Genomic DNA, 15,302 nt, shown 5'->3' with positions numbered 1-15,302 from the left:
AATTCTCCCTCACCCCTTCCTTGTCATCACAAGGATGTTGCCAGATCTGGAGGACTTGGGTTATAAGGAGAGATTGAACAGGCCAGGACTTCATTCCTTGGAATGTGGAAGATTGAGGGGAGATTTGATGGAGGTATACTACAATTATGAGGGTTAGAGATAGGGTAAAAGCAAGCTGGCTTTTACCACTGAGATGGGGTGTGACTATAACCAGAGGCCATGGGTTAAGGGTGAAAGGTGAAACATTCAGGGGAACATGAGGGGAAACTTCTGCCGGGTGAGATTCCAAAGAGATCACCAGCTCGAAACCCAGCACGGATGGAATGCGTGCAGGGGAGCCGGCTGGATTCGAACTCGGGACCTTTCATCCTGAAGTCTGGCATTGATGCCACTATGCCACCAGCCAGGTCAGGAGATATTGACATGGCATTGAAACTGTGGCACTTTATATTAACATTACATAAAGGGAAACCCCAGCTGCACGTCAACAAAGGCTATTTACGTGAGAGGGTTTATTTACCGTGGGGCCAGACACCCTTTCAGCTCAGTGGGAAGAGGGACTAATTCAAATGGACAGAGTCAAACAGAGCCAAGTCACAGATTGGAGATGGCATAAGTGTCCCACTCTTATAGACCATCAGAGAGTTTGAGGGTCGTTCCAGATACCAGTACTGTGCCCAGTTAGAAGGTGATTTCTCTCTCCAACTTGTGTTGAGCTTCACTGTAACAGTGTGATATTGGATCACACCTTGGCAACTCAAGTGATCTCATCTCAAATGTTGTCCTTCACCACTGATGGATTTTTAAATCTTTTCACAGGTTAAAATCGACCAGGAATTTGTCTATGGGAATTCAAACTCAACACACCAGTTGTGCTGTCTCTGTCTAGATATTTAAGGAGCAAGAGATTCAATCAGCCATCCTTCCTGCTCAGACTTTGCGGAGGGATTCACTCGGTCATCTGATCAATTGACACGTCCATCATTTTACACGGGAGAGACCATTCACCTGCTCAGACTGTGGGAATGGATTCACTCGGTAATCTCAACTGAAGCTACACACTGGGGAAGTCCATTCATCTATTCTGTGAGTGGGAAGGGGTTCAGTCGGTCTTCCCACCTGTGGACACACCAGTCAGTTCACACGGGGCAGAGGCTGGTCATCTGCTGAATTTGTGGGGAAGGATTCACTCGGTCATCTGATCTAATGGCTCACCAGCGAGTTCACACCGGGCAGCGGCTGTTCGCCTGCTCAGACTGTGGGAAGGGATTCACTTGCTCATCTAAACTGAAGGTACATCAGCGAGTTCACACTGGGGAGAGGCCATTCACCTGCTCAGACTGTGGGAAGGGATTCACTTGCTCATCCACACTAAAGGCACACCAGCGAGTACACACAGGGGTGTGGCCGTTCACCTGCTCAGAATGTGGGAAGGGATTCAGTCAGTCATCTGATCTACAAAAACACCAGCGAGTTCACACTGGGGAGAGGCCGTTCATCTGCTCAGACTGTGGGAAGGGATTCAGTCATTCATCCACCCTACACAGTCACCAACGAGTTCACACTGGGGAGAGGCCATTCACCTGCTCAGATTGTGGGAAAGGATTCAGTCATTCATCCACCTTACAGAGACACCAGCGAGTTCACACTGGGGAAAAGCCATTCACCTGCTCAGAATGTGGGAGGGGATTCACTCAGTCATCTGATCTACAAAACCACCAGCGAGTTCACACTGGGGAGCGGCCATTCACCTGCTCAGTCTGTGGGAAGGGATTCACACAGTCGTCCAAACTATTGGCACACCAGTCAGTTCACACTGGGGAGCGGCCGTTCACCTGCTCAGACTGTGGGAAGGGATTCACGCTGTCATCTAATCTACTGAGACACCAGCGAGTTCACACTGGGTAGAGGCCGATCACCTGCTCAGTCTTTGGGAAGAGATTCTCTCGGCCATCTCCACCAAATGTGCATGATTGTCAAGTCAAATTTGAGTTTCAGGAAGGTATCAAGGAAGAGCAAGAATTCACTCGCAGAGAGGACGGAACCTTCTGCCTGAGGGCGGTTTCTGCCCAGAACATTTGGGCGGACCCCGCAGCGTCACAGTGGCAGTCCGAGAGCAGCGTCACAGTGGCAGTCCGAGAGCAGCGTCACAACCCGCGGTAAGATGCCGAACTTTAAATAATTGTTGATACTGTTTCAGGGAAAAGAACACTGCTGTCACTGCGTTTGGTTTAACTCCGCCATCGGGATCATCGCATGCAGGCACTTCTTGAAAATGGCGCAAGGCTTAAGAAGTGCTTGCGAACCTTCGAGAGAGTTCACCCAGTTTGGAATCATAACGGTCCAGTAGAGAAACGGAGGTGCACGTCCAAAATTGTCTCCGAAGTCCGAGAGGCAGCCAGTTTTTCACCTAATCCTAATGCTGATGCTACTGCTACTGCCACTGCCTTATGACTATCCTTGACTAGACTAATGACTGACATGACTGATTATTTATGACTACTGACTAATAACTAAGAACTATGAAATGCCACACTTGTGAAAATAAAAATAAAAAATGGAAAAGAAGGAAAGTTGTTTGGTCATTGAATGGAATCCGGTTAAAACCTTCGGGTATTCAGTCCCGTTCGAGTGTGGAAGCTGCACATGTGCAAAGGGAGCAGTGAAAATACTGCTTGACAAAACTGTTTGACTCGGAAACTGGAGGACCAGGAAACAGAAATCTGTGAGCTTTGAGCTGGGACAGCAAGAGCAATAAACTGTAGTCCTGAAAAAGGAAGGAAGGAGAAAGGAGGATGCTGAAATACTAACACCAACGGCGTTGGGCTTTTCCTCTAATTTTCCCACGCCAGCCATCAGACTGAAACCGACGGCCCTTCCCAAGTTTCCTGGCAGCAGACGTGATTTTCACAGGTGGAGAAAGGACTGGGAAGCACTCCAGAGGCAGGGAGAGCCGACCGGTGCAAGAGAGGTGAAAAAGATTCAACTGCTGGACAGTCTTGACCACAAAGTCAGAAGAGACCTTCGCCTCAAAACTTATAAAACTGCAGATGTCATCTTTCGTGTTCTAGAAAACCGCTATGGAAATCGAGCGTGGAAATCGGAAATGGATAGTATTGGTGCAGCATGCGAGCCAAAATGCGGGGGTTGCGGCTGCGGAAACTGCCAGCCGGGCGGCAAAGGAATGACTCTTGCTGAAGAGAGGGAACTTGTATACAAATTCATATACAAAAAAAAATCAAAGCAATAGTGATAAGGGAGAAAGAAAGGCATGAATATTGACTTCTCTAACTTCCGTTAATGCCCCTCCTCCCCTTCTTACCCCATCCCTGACATACTGAGTTGCCCATCATGCCACCTGTTCTCTATCTCCCTCTGGTGCTACCCTCCACCTTTCTTCCTCCCTAGGCCTCCTGTCCCATGATCCTTTCCCTTCTCCAGCTCTGTATCACTTTTGCCAACCACCTTTCCAGCTTTCAGCTTCACTCCACCCGCTCCGGTCCTCTCCTATCATTTCGCATTTCCCCCTCCCCCACCTGCTTTCAAATCTCTTAGTATCTTTCCTTTCTGTTAGTTCTGACGAAGGGTCTCAGCCAGAGACATTGACAGTGCTTCTCCCTATAGATGCTGCCTGGCCTGCTGTGTTCCACCAGCATTGTGTGTGTGTTTGAATTTCCAGCATCTGCAGATTTCCTCGTGTTTGCACAATACTTCACATTATGGATCATATATACAAAAAAGTAAAATCAAAGCAATAGTGATAAGCGTGGACGCTGAAAAGGCATTTGATTCGGTTAATTGGAAATTTCTTTACAGAGTTTTACATAGATTTGGTTTCCATAACAATTATTAAAACTATACAGGCACTATATGACAACCCTACTGCTAGGATTAAAATCAATGGATATTTAATCAAATAGTCTTACCCTAGAAAGGGTCACAAGACAGGGTTGTGAATGGTCAGCACTACTCCTCGCGTTATATCTGGAACCATTATCTCAATACATGAGACAAAATGGGGAATTACTAGTAAAGGGACAGAGCATAAATCGGCTTGTTACGTGGATGATATTTTGATCTCTTTACCTGATTGATGCAATCCTTTGAACAATATGGTCAATTATCAGGATAAAAGATCAACATAGATAAAACCCAATTACTTTCATATTACTACAGCCCAGCAAGAGAAATTGAAAGTAGATAACCCCGGGCATGGCAAACAGGGTCTTTCAAATATTTGGGCATCATTATGCCAAAAGATTAGGCAACATTATCAGAATGTAATTATCAGCCTTTATATAAAAAAAAACATTAAGGAATATATAGCAAGATGGAACCTGATTCCTTTCTTTTAGTTTCAGTTCAAGGAGTGAGTCTATTATAATGAATACACTGCCCAGACTGTTATAGCTCTTTCAGACCCTACCAATAGAGATTAATCAAAATCAATTCAATGAATGGAACAAGATGTTATCAAGTTATATTTGGCAAGGTAAAAGGCCTAGAGTTCATCTCAAAACTTCGCAATTAGCAAAGGAAAAAGGGTGGATGTGGCCTAACTTCTCTTAGAGGTTATTATTTTGCAGCACAGTTGAGAGCTGTGATATGCTGGAGCAACCCATCATATGACGCTCAATGGAAAAACATTGAGGAGCAGGTACTTCCCATCCCCATACAAGCAGTTTTGGCTGATAATAACTTGCAAAGGTACATAAATACTATTAATAATCCATGGGTGAAATTGACTCTTAAAATATGGAAAACTACTATAAAAGAATATAATCTCGAGGGAGATACTGCAATTCTTAAATGGTGTGCATATGACTCGGATTTTACACCAAATAAATTGGATGCTAGATTTAAGGACTGGACAGCTAATGGAATAACAGTTCTTTGCAACATAATGAAAGAAGGAACACTGTTCAGCTTTGAAATGCTGAAAGAGAAACATTTAGAAAAACAAGATTTTTATCAGTATATATAGATGCGACAGTATGTTAATAGGATGCTTAAAATTGTAACCAAGGCAAGTACGTGCATGTTAGAGCTGTTTAGAAAAGCATATAATTCAGATAGCGGTAGTAGAATTATTTCAAGCATGAATAAGGATTTGTCAAATCTTAAAATACATTTGATTTCATACATTAAAACAAAATGGGGGAAGGAAGGAGGGATAATTATATGTGAGGAAGAATGGACAACAATATGGAGGTATCAATGGAAGTGTACCAGTTCACAGAAATGGAGGGAGTTCGGACGGAAAAACTTGATAAGATATTTTATTACACCCTCTTAGGTATCCCATTATGATAGTAACCTCGCGGTTTGCTAGAGAAACTGTGGAAATCGAAATGCAAATCATTATTATATTTTTTGTGACTGCCCTGTTATCATAGACTATTGGAGGGGGATACACAATGCCCGACATGACATCTTTAAATGTGAAATACCTTTGGGGAGTAAGACCATATATTTTGGATATATACCTCAAGAATGGTTGCAAAAATATAAATATTTAATGAATATATGGTTGGCGGCTGGTAAAAAGACTGTTACTAGGAAATGGTTATCACAGGAGAGCCCAAGGTTAAATGCATGGATGGAAATTACAATGGACATTTACAAAATGGAGAAGATAATCATAATCTGGAACAATTTGCTTCATACTGGGAAAAATGGTTTAACTACATAATGCCTCATAGGCCCGATTTTATTCTCAAAAATCATTTAATATGTTGTTAAAAAAAATCACTCCCTGCTTGTACATAGTTTCTTTTCGTTTTGCTTGTTTTTTTTTCTTTCACTCTTTTCTATAAGTGTATACCTCAGATATATTCAATGCTGAGATTTGTGACATATATGATTATATGATATATATCTACAATGTCTGAAATACAACTTCTGGAAATGTTTCTTTGACGATGAACTTCAATAAAAAACAACAAGAAAAACAGATAAAACTTTTAAGTATATATTTTCATCAAAAATGAACAGGATTCAGCACTCCATGTGTGTATATGCAATCGTGATAAGAGATACAGACCAGAACACGTACATGTGAGGCCAACTCAGAACAATAAATCATCACTCTGGAAGAAAACATTAACCAGTGGAATGAGTATGACCCTCCATGCGAGACATCCCAACGATCTGAGTAGACTAGATGGTGACAAGGAAGCCTTGAGCACCGGAGTGAGAGTTGGTGACTCTCCCCAAAAAACAAAGGGGTTCCTTGCAGAAATAAAGGACGCTTGACAAAAGGGGGAAAACATCAAAAAATACATGAAATATTAACAAACGAGGCAGTTAGTGCAGAAAATGCCAGAGAAAGCAGACACAACCCAACGCACTCCAGGATCCTGCAGCAGTTTAACTCAATCTGATTACTCACAAAGGTACAAACAAATGGCAAATATCATTCACCAAAATCTTGCTTTAAAATACAAACTCATGAATGCCCATCACTTCACAAAGGTACCATAAATTCAAGCCCGATACAGTTTTAGTGTCAAAATCTTACATATTATATGATAATCAATACATTATTTCAGATAGGACAATCCATAATAACCATCCAGCTATAATATTACGGGATAACCAAACACGATCAACTCCCCCAGCAGATTAAACCATTCCCAACACATACATGTTCCTCAACCAGTGGAGCACCTCACCACAGTCATTGTTTGTGCCATCAGTCAGACAACCAAATTATATTCTCTGTCAATCAGCTTCCAAATGTTGCTACTCTGTCATTCGTTGCCACGCCCCGCTGCTGCTTCCCTTCTCATCATACGTTCAGAATCCAAAGCCCCACTGTCTGCCCTGTGTAGACTTCCCTCGGGTTTCTGACCCTGCTTCGTTGAACATCCGACAGGTGGTTCCCCATTCTGCTTTCAGTCTTTAAAGGACAGGGGTGTTTTCAACAAATTTTAGAAGCAGGGAAAATGACCCATAATACGGAAATGAGTCGTGAATAAGGAGGTTAACTAGCAAAGTCATTCTTCATCAGTCCAGAGATGAGAGGGGCGAAGAACATGTTGGAGAGAACTGCAGTCAGCTCGTCTTCTTCAGTCTGCAGATAACTCAAGGGGAACCTCTTCCCCCAGAAAGTGGTGACTGCAACCCATTTCGCAGGGAGAACGAGAGGGGAACAACAGGGGAGGATTTAAAAGGAGAGTCGTGGAACAGAATCAGTGGTAGGGTTTAGCAGGCCTGAGTTGACTCTCTGCTGTACACTAGCATTGTTATAAATTCAACAGATTCCGAAGACTTACTAATGAGGCCGACATTATGCAGGTGTTCCAAACTATAAGTGCACAGAAACGGAGAAAGTGCGCAGTTGAGAGAATTCGGCCTTTTCTCCTTGGAGCGACTGAGGATAAGAGGTGACCTGATAGAGGTGTACAAGATGATGAGAGGCATTGATCTTGTAGATAGTCAGCGGCTTTTCCTCAGGGCTACAATGGCTGCCACGGGTTTAATGTGCTTGGGAGCAGGTACAGAGGAGATGTCAGGGGTAAGTTTTATACTCAAGAGTGGTGGGTGTGTGGAATGGGCTGCCGGCAATGGTGGTGGAGGCGGCTACGATAGGGTCTTTTAAGAGACTACTGGATAGGTACATGGAACTTAGAAAAATAGAGGGCTATGGGTAACCCTCGTAAATTCTAATGTCGGGACATGCTCAGCACAACTTTGTGGGCCGAAGGGCCTGTATTATGCTGTAGGTTTTCTATGTTTCTTTTTTTCCTTTACCCCACTTTTGTGGAATCAACAAACAGAGAGGACTGGTTTAAGGTGAGAGAGGATTGATTTAATAGGGATCCCAGGGGAAAATTATTAATCCACTCTCCCTTCCGTTTCATTGTTTAACTAACACGATGAGTGCACTCTCAGGTTGGAGGAGCAACACCTCATATTACTTCCGGGTAGCATGAGCATCGATATCTTTAACTTCTATCTCCACCTTTTCATTTCATCAACCCACACGCCAGTCTCTTCCATTATGTCTCCTCACTTCTCTCTTCTCCACGGCGGATCGTCTCCCTCTGGTTCCCCTTTACTTTCTTCCCCATTGTCCGCTCTCCTCTCCTATCAGATTCCTCCTTTTCAGTCCTTTGCATTTTCCACCAACCACCTCACAGCGTCTCACTTCATCTCCCACCTCCCCCACCCACTCACCTTCACTCTTATCTGGCTTCACCTATCACCTACCAGCTTGGACTCTTTCCACTCCCCACACCATCTTATTCCGGCTTCTCCGCACTTCCAGTCCTGATGAAGGGTCTCGGCAGGAAATCTCTGCTTTGCTCTATCCCCTCTATAGAAGCTACCGGACCTCCTGACTTCCTCCAACATTTTGTTTATGTGACTCTGCATCTCCAAAATCTGCAGAATCTCATCGGGACAGAGTGCAGAATGCAGAGACTACATCGGGTCTCACTGATGTCGAGGAGGCCACACCTGGAAAACTGGAAACAGTAGATGACCCCAACAGTCACGATGCTGAAAAGTTGCCTCAAATGGAAGGACTGTTTGGGAACCTGACTCGTGGTGAGGAAAGTGTTCTCGGGCAGGTCTGGCACTTCATCCACTTGCAGTTGGCTTCCAGTCCACTTGACAATCGCTGTAAACCTCTCCCTTTTGTGGACAACACTACCACTTGGTGGTGATTTGCCACAATAACAGGACCCCCCCCCCCCCCCCCCGATTTGTGGACTCCATTGTCACCAGGTGGCGCTCTGCCGCAATAACACTGAGAGACAGAAATGTAACGCTGCAGCCTGCTGAAATATTTATTCAAGATTCAGAGTTGTTTAATTCCATTTCCAGCAGGCATGTGTAAACGAGGTCGAAATAATTATTACTCCGGCTCCAATACAACACAAAAACACAATAGTAACAACATATATCCACAGCTTATATACTGTGCACGGATTGATTGTATGTTCATAAAGTGACGCTCGGCATAGGATGCCTGCATATAAGATGACAGACAGGAAATGATAAAGTAGAGGTGTTTGGTGTTGTGGAAGGGTGGGTTAGAGGGTAGAGATATTTATCAGCATTACTGGTTGGGAAAAGTATCTGTCCCGGAGGCTGGTAATCCTGGTGAGGATGCTGAGCATCTCCCCACCAATGAGAGTGAGATGAATCGTCCATCAGTGGGATGGGTGGAGCTAGATTATGAAAATTAGGTTGGTCCTTGATCTCAAGAGAGGGAATTTGGAAAATACTAATGAGGTGCTTTTAGAATAGCTTGTAATTGTGCCCTCTTGAAAAAAGTTAATTCTGGAATGGGTGTTGTCCAAAGAACCAAATTTGATTAGGGTGCTTATGGTAAAGGAACCATGTGGACATTGTGATCGTAACATGTTGCAATTCACCCTGCACTTTGAGAGGGGAAAGGTACAACAAGATGCATCTTTATTAGTAGGGCGAGGGGAACTACGGAGGCACGAGAGAAGAGCTTACCAAAGTTGATTGGAAGGGGACACTAGCAGGGATGATGGCAGAATTGCAATGGCTGGAGATGTTCAACTTGACAGCCTCAGGGTTGAAGAGAAACACATCATATTCCACCTGCAGATCTCCAACATGAAGGCATGAATATCGGTTTCTCCTTCCAGTAAAAAAAATACTGCCCACCTTTCCTTCTACATACCCCCGAGTAACGTAACTTTACACATTCTGACCACTGATATCTGGGACTTCCATATTCCTGCCAGTGTCTTCTACAGATAAGAGTGATGTACGATACTTATTCAGTTCATCAGCCATCATCTTTCACCCTCACCCCATTAATACCTCTCCAGCATCATTTTCCATTGGTTTGATATTCGCTTCTGTCTCTCTTTTACACTATATATGCCTGAAGAAAAAATAGCATCCTCTTTAATATTACTGGCTAGCTCACCTAAGTATTCCATCTTTTCCTTCTTAATGATTTTAGTTGCATTCTGTTTGCTTTTAAAAGCTTCCCAATCCTCCAACTTATAGTAATTTTTGTTCTGTGCCCTCTCTTTGTTTTATATGTTGTCTTCGGTTTCTCTTATCAGCCACGGTTTTGTCACCTTACCTTTAGAATACCACTTCCACTCTGTGACTTCTGAATTGCTTCTAGAAATTCCAGCCATTGTTGCTCTGTTTCATGTTCTTTTTAAATCAATTTTGTCAATTTTTCTCTCATGCCTCTCTAATTCTCTTTATTCCACATCGACTTTAGTTTCTCCTTCTCTAATATCGGGGTGAATTTGATCAGATTAAGAACACTTGCCCCTGAGTGTTCTTTGGACTCAAGTGACCTAATTAATTCCGGTTCATTACTACACCCAATCCAGAATAGCTGATCCGCAAGTGGGCTCAATCACGAGCTGCTCTAAAAAGCATCTTGTCGGCATTCTAGGAATTCCTCCTCTTCCAACCAACACCATCCTGATTTTCCTAATCACCTGCATGACAATCCCCATGACTATTGTAACATTGCCCGTTTGGCACTCATTTTCCATCTCTCATTGTAATTTGTGGACCACATATTTACTACTGTTTTGGGGTCACTATAAAATTCCCATCAGGAATGTTTTGTACATTTGCTGTTCCTTAATACTACCCACAGATTCTACACTGCCCAACGCTATGCCACCTCTTATCTAATGATTTTATTTAATATTTCACCAACAGAGTCACACAACCCCACGACCAGCTTGTTATTTCACTAAACATATAAATATCTGGGAAACAAGGGGACTTGCAGGTGCAAGAAATCGAGAGAAATTCACACAAAGTGCTGGAGAAGCTCAGCAGGTCAGGCAGCATCTGTGGATGGGAATCAACATTTCGGGCCAATACCCTTCTTTGGGACTCTTGATACCCACGTATCTGGGAAATCAACAAGCAAAGACAACAGAAAGTAGTGCAATATTGAGAAAACCTGTGACAAAATTTATTTCAAGGCTTTAAAAAACTGCGGAACAGAGCTCAATAATCAACAAATACAACAAAGGCAATAAACACTTCCATCATTACCGACATTGACTTTTTTAAATGAAAATATCTTAGTCCCATTACGATCATAAAATTTACAAAGATAAGTAAGAACAGAAATGACAAGTTTAGAAAAGACTATTTACACTCAAACCCACCGGGATTAACACTTCCTTGGACAGAAGGAGGAAGAAGAATAACGCACATGAGAAAAAAAACGACCACAAGACACAGGAGCAGAATCGGCCATTTGGCCCTTCGAGTCTGCTCCACCATTTCATCATGAGCTGATCCAATCTGCCCTTTAGTCCCATTCCCCCACCTTCTCACCATAACCTTTGATGTCCTGACTACTCAGATACCTATCAATCTCTGCCTTAAACACACCCAATGACTTGGCCTCCACTGCTGCCCGTGTCAAAAAAATGCCACAGATTCACCACCCTCTGACTAAAAAAAATTCTCCACATCTCTGTTCTGCATGGGCGCCCTGCAAACCTTGAGTCATGCCCTTTTGTACTAGGCTCCCCCAGTCACTCTTGAAATTGCATTCAGCAATGGGGATGGACTAATATCCAGCTTGCAGCTTATTGGATCTTTCTCCCCAATGTGAACCCAGTCGTGTGTTACAAGGTTAGATTATTGAGTGAATCCCTTCCCATATTCACAGCAGGTGAACGGCCTCTCCCCAGTGGAACACAATGATGCAGCATTCGTGAAGACGGTTGAGAGAATCTCTTCGCAAAGTCTGAGTAGACGATCATCATCTAACCGGTGTGAACTTGCTGGTGTTTTAATAGACGAGATAATCGTGTGAATGCCTTCCCACATTCAGAGGTCGACGGCCTCTCCCCAGTGGAACTCACTGGTGTGCCAGTAGATCAGATAACTGAGTGAATCCCTTCTCACAATCTGAGCAGGTGAAATCCCTCTCTGCAGTGTAAACTGACTGGTGAGTCACTAGGTGAGATGATGTGGTGAATCCCTTCCCACAGTCTGAACAGGTGAACGGCCGGTCCCCAGTGTGAACTAACTGGTGTACTTGTAGGCTATCTAACTGTGTGAATCCCTTCCCACAGTCTGAATAGGTGAACAGCCTCTCCCCACTGTGAACTCACTGGTGTCCCTATAAGTTGAATGATCGAGTGAATCCATCCCCACAGTCTGAGCAGGTGAACAGCTTCTCCCCAGTGTGAACTTGCTGGTGTCTCTGTAGGTTAGATGACTGAGCAAATCCCTTCCCACAGACAGAGCAGGTGAAATCCCTCTCTGCAGTGTGAACTGACTGGTGAGTCACTAGGTGAGATGATGTGGTGAATCTCTTCCCACAGTCTGAGCCACACAACCCCATCAGTTCCATTATCCAAGTCATTGACAAACTATGTAAGAAGTTCCGGTCCGAATACTGACCCCTGAAGACCACTAATCACTGCTGGCCAACCAGAAAAGGCCCCTTTTATTCCCACTCGCTGCCTCTTGGCTGTCAGCCATTCCTCTATCCATGCCAGTATTACTTCGGATTTTTATCCTGTTAAGCAGTTTCATGTGTGACACCTTATCAGATGCTTTCTGAAAATCCAAGTAAATGATATCCACTGCCTCTCGTTTGTCCATCCTGCTTATGACTTCCTCGAAGACTTGTCAGGCAAGATTTCCCTGTACAGAACCTATGCTGGCTTTGTCATTATATCATTAGTCTCCTAGTACCCCAGAACCTCATCTGTTATCATGACTCCACACTTTCCCAGCCACTGAGGTTAGGCTAACTGGACTATAATTTGCTTTACTTTGCCTTCCTCCCTTCTCAAAGAGTGGATTGACATGTGCAATCTTCCTGTCCTCCGGGACCATGCCAGAATCAAGTGATTCTTGACGTGTCATGACCAATGCATCTGTAATCTCTCCAGCAACCTCTCTCAGGACTCTGGGATGTAGTCCATCTGGTCCAGGTGACTTATCCACTTTAAGAACCTGAGTTTGCCTCAAACGTTTTCCTTTGTAATAGCAATGGCACTCACTCCTGTTCCCTGACACTCATGGATCTCTGGCACACTGGTGGTGTCTTCCACAGACAAGACGGATGCAAAGTACCTATCAAGTTCATCTACCATCTCTTCCCCATTTGTACCCCATGAGCATCATTTTCCAGTGGTCCAATATCAACTCTCGCCTCCCTTTCGTATATTTTATAACTGGTTGATATTATTGTATAGTTTGCTGTCTTATTTCACCTTTCCCCTTATAGCTTTTATTTTAAATTTGCCTGCTGTTGGATGTTAAAAGCTACCCAGTTATCCAACCTACTACTCACTTTTGCTACCTTATATGCTTTTGTACAGTCTTTCACTTCCTTTGTCAGTACTACGTCTGTGGGACATATCTATCCTGTACATTATGAACTAATCCCAGAAACGTCAGCCATTTCTGCTCTGGCGTCATCTCCACCAGCATCCACCTGAGGAATCACCTCTCTCATGCCTCTGAAATTCCCTGTCATTCCCCTGCGATACAATGCATCTGACCTGTGCTTCTCCCTCACAAATTGCAGTAGGACTTCAATCATATTATGATCACTGCCTTCTAATGGTTCCTTTACATTAACCTGCCTAATAAGATCTGGGTTATTACACAACACCCAATGTAAGATAGCAGTTCCCCGAGTAGGCTCAACCATCAGCTGCTCTAAAAAGCCATTTCGTTAGCATTCAATACATCTCCTCTTTTGCGATCTCACGCCAATCTGACTTTCCCAATCCTCCTGCAGAGTGAAGTCACCCACTACAGTTGTGTCATTAAATTTATTACATAAAAGCCAAACATTCAGCAGTACCTGGGGCAGAAGTGAGGATACATGCTTTTACTAAGGAGAGAAGGGGTTTTTGAAGCGGAAAGGCCTGAAGGTAGATAAGACACCGCAGAGTTCAGAAAGAGGTGGCTGAAGAGATTGTGAAGGCATTAGAGTCATAAAACACTACAACACAGGAAAATGCCATTCGGCCAGTCTAGTCCGTGCTAAAGCATTAATCTTCCGAGTTCCAACAAATTCCACCTAGACCATCGCCCTCCATATGCTTCTCATCCAAACTTCTCTAAAAGATTACAATCGTCCCTGCCACTTGCTCTGGCAGCTCGGGGCACACTCTCCCCGCCTCTGAATGAAGAAGTTCCCCCTTAGTTTTCTCTTCAAGTGATGAGTAATGATCTATCACAAATCACTAGATTTTGGAACGGTTCTGGTGGACCAGAAATTTGCAAATGTCACTCCACAATTTAAGAGGAAAATTATTGGACAGTTATTATTGTTGGACAGTTATTATTATTGGACAGTCTGACCTTAGTGGTCAGGAAGATGTTAGAGTGTACTAAGAGTGTGTTTTTTGGGTACTGTAATTGGGGAAACATGATGAAGTAGGCCAAAGTCAGCCGGATTCCTTCAAGGAAATCTTGACTGACAAATCTCTTGGAATACTTTGCGGAAATAACAGGCAAGGTAGATAAAGCAGAGGCAGTGTATGTTGTTTGCTTGGATTTTCAGATGATCTTCAACAAGGTACCCCATGCAAGGCTTATTGAGAAAGTAAGGAGGCATGGGATCCAAGGGCACATTGCTTTGTGCATCCAGAACTGGCTTGCTCACAGAAGACAAAGAGTGGTTGTATACTGGTCATATTCTGCATGGAGGTCGGTGACCAGTGGTCTGCCTCAGGGATCGGTTCTGGGACCCCTACCCTTCGTGACTTTAATAAATGACCTGGATGAGGAAGTGGAGGTACGGGTTAGTAAATTTGCTGATGACACAAAGGTTGGGTTAGGTTGCAGGGGGATATTGATAGTCTGCAAACCTGGGCTGAGAAGCGGCAAATGGACTTCAACCCAAAGAAGTGTGATGTGGTTCATTTGCTTCGGTCAAATATGATAGAATATAGTAATAATTGTAAGCCTCTTGGCAGTGTGGAGGAACAGAGGGATCTTGGGGACGGAGTCCACAGGACACTCAAAGCTGCTATGTAGGTTGACTCTGTGGTTAAGAAGCCATACTGTGCGTTGGCCTTAATCATCCGCAGGCTTGAGTTTAAAAGCCGAGATGTAATGTTGCAGCTATATAGGACTTTGGTCAGACCCCACTTGGAGTACTGTGCTCAGTCCTGGTCGCCAAATTACAGGAAGGATGTGGAAGCCATGGAAAGGGTGCTGAGGAGATTTACGAGGATGTTGTTTGGATAGGGATAGGTTGAGTGAACTCAGTCTTTTCTCCTTGGAGTGATGGAGGATAAGAGGTGTCCTGATAAAGGTGTCCATGAAAATGAGAGACATTGATC

The 15,302-nt window shown here is 43.8% G+C and overlaps 2 protein-coding genes across 15 annotated transcripts in view; one reads left to right on the top strand and one right to left on the bottom strand.

Annotated features, from left to right (window-relative positions):
* LOC132389636 (gastrula zinc finger protein XlCGF26.1-like) overlaps positions 1–5,844 on the top strand; it is a 48,268-nt gene extending 42,424 nt beyond the window's left edge. For 3 of the 4 annotated variants that reach the window (XM_059962159.1, XM_059962157.1, XM_059962158.1), the window contains one exon: positions 820–1,199. Coding sequence is in view for 1 of the 4 variants with exons in the window: in XM_059962160.1 (XP_059818143.1) it covers positions 1,323–1,908 (586 nt within the window). In the remaining 3 variants the exon portion in view is untranslated. Of the gene's footprint in view, positions 1–819; positions 1,200–1,322 lie in introns of those variants that run through there. The other variant, XM_059962160.1, reaches the window with a different exon arrangement.
* LOC132389638 (zinc finger protein 229-like) overlaps positions 1–15,302 on the bottom strand; it is a 195,479-nt gene that overhangs the window by 155,039 nt on the left and 25,138 nt on the right. For 3 of the 11 annotated variants that reach the window (XR_009510629.1, XR_009510632.1, XR_009510633.1), the window contains one exon: positions 8,708–10,878. The exons of the other annotated variants lie outside the window; for them this stretch is intronic. The gene's annotated coding sequence lies outside the window, so the exon portion shown is untranslated. Of the gene's footprint in view, positions 1–8,707; positions 10,879–15,302 lie in introns of those variants that run through there. 11 annotated transcript variants of the gene reach the window in all.

The sequence above is a fragment of the Hypanus sabinus genome, unplaced genomic scaffold, assembly GCF_030144855.1.
Source record: "Hypanus sabinus isolate sHypSab1 unplaced genomic scaffold, sHypSab1.hap1 scaffold_62, whole genome shotgun sequence".
Lineage (NCBI taxonomy): Eukaryota > Metazoa > Chordata > Chondrichthyes > Myliobatiformes > Dasyatidae > Hypanus > Hypanus sabinus.
The sequence above is the reverse complement of the archived record's forward strand: the minus strand, read 5'-3'. Positions and strand labels throughout refer to the sequence as shown.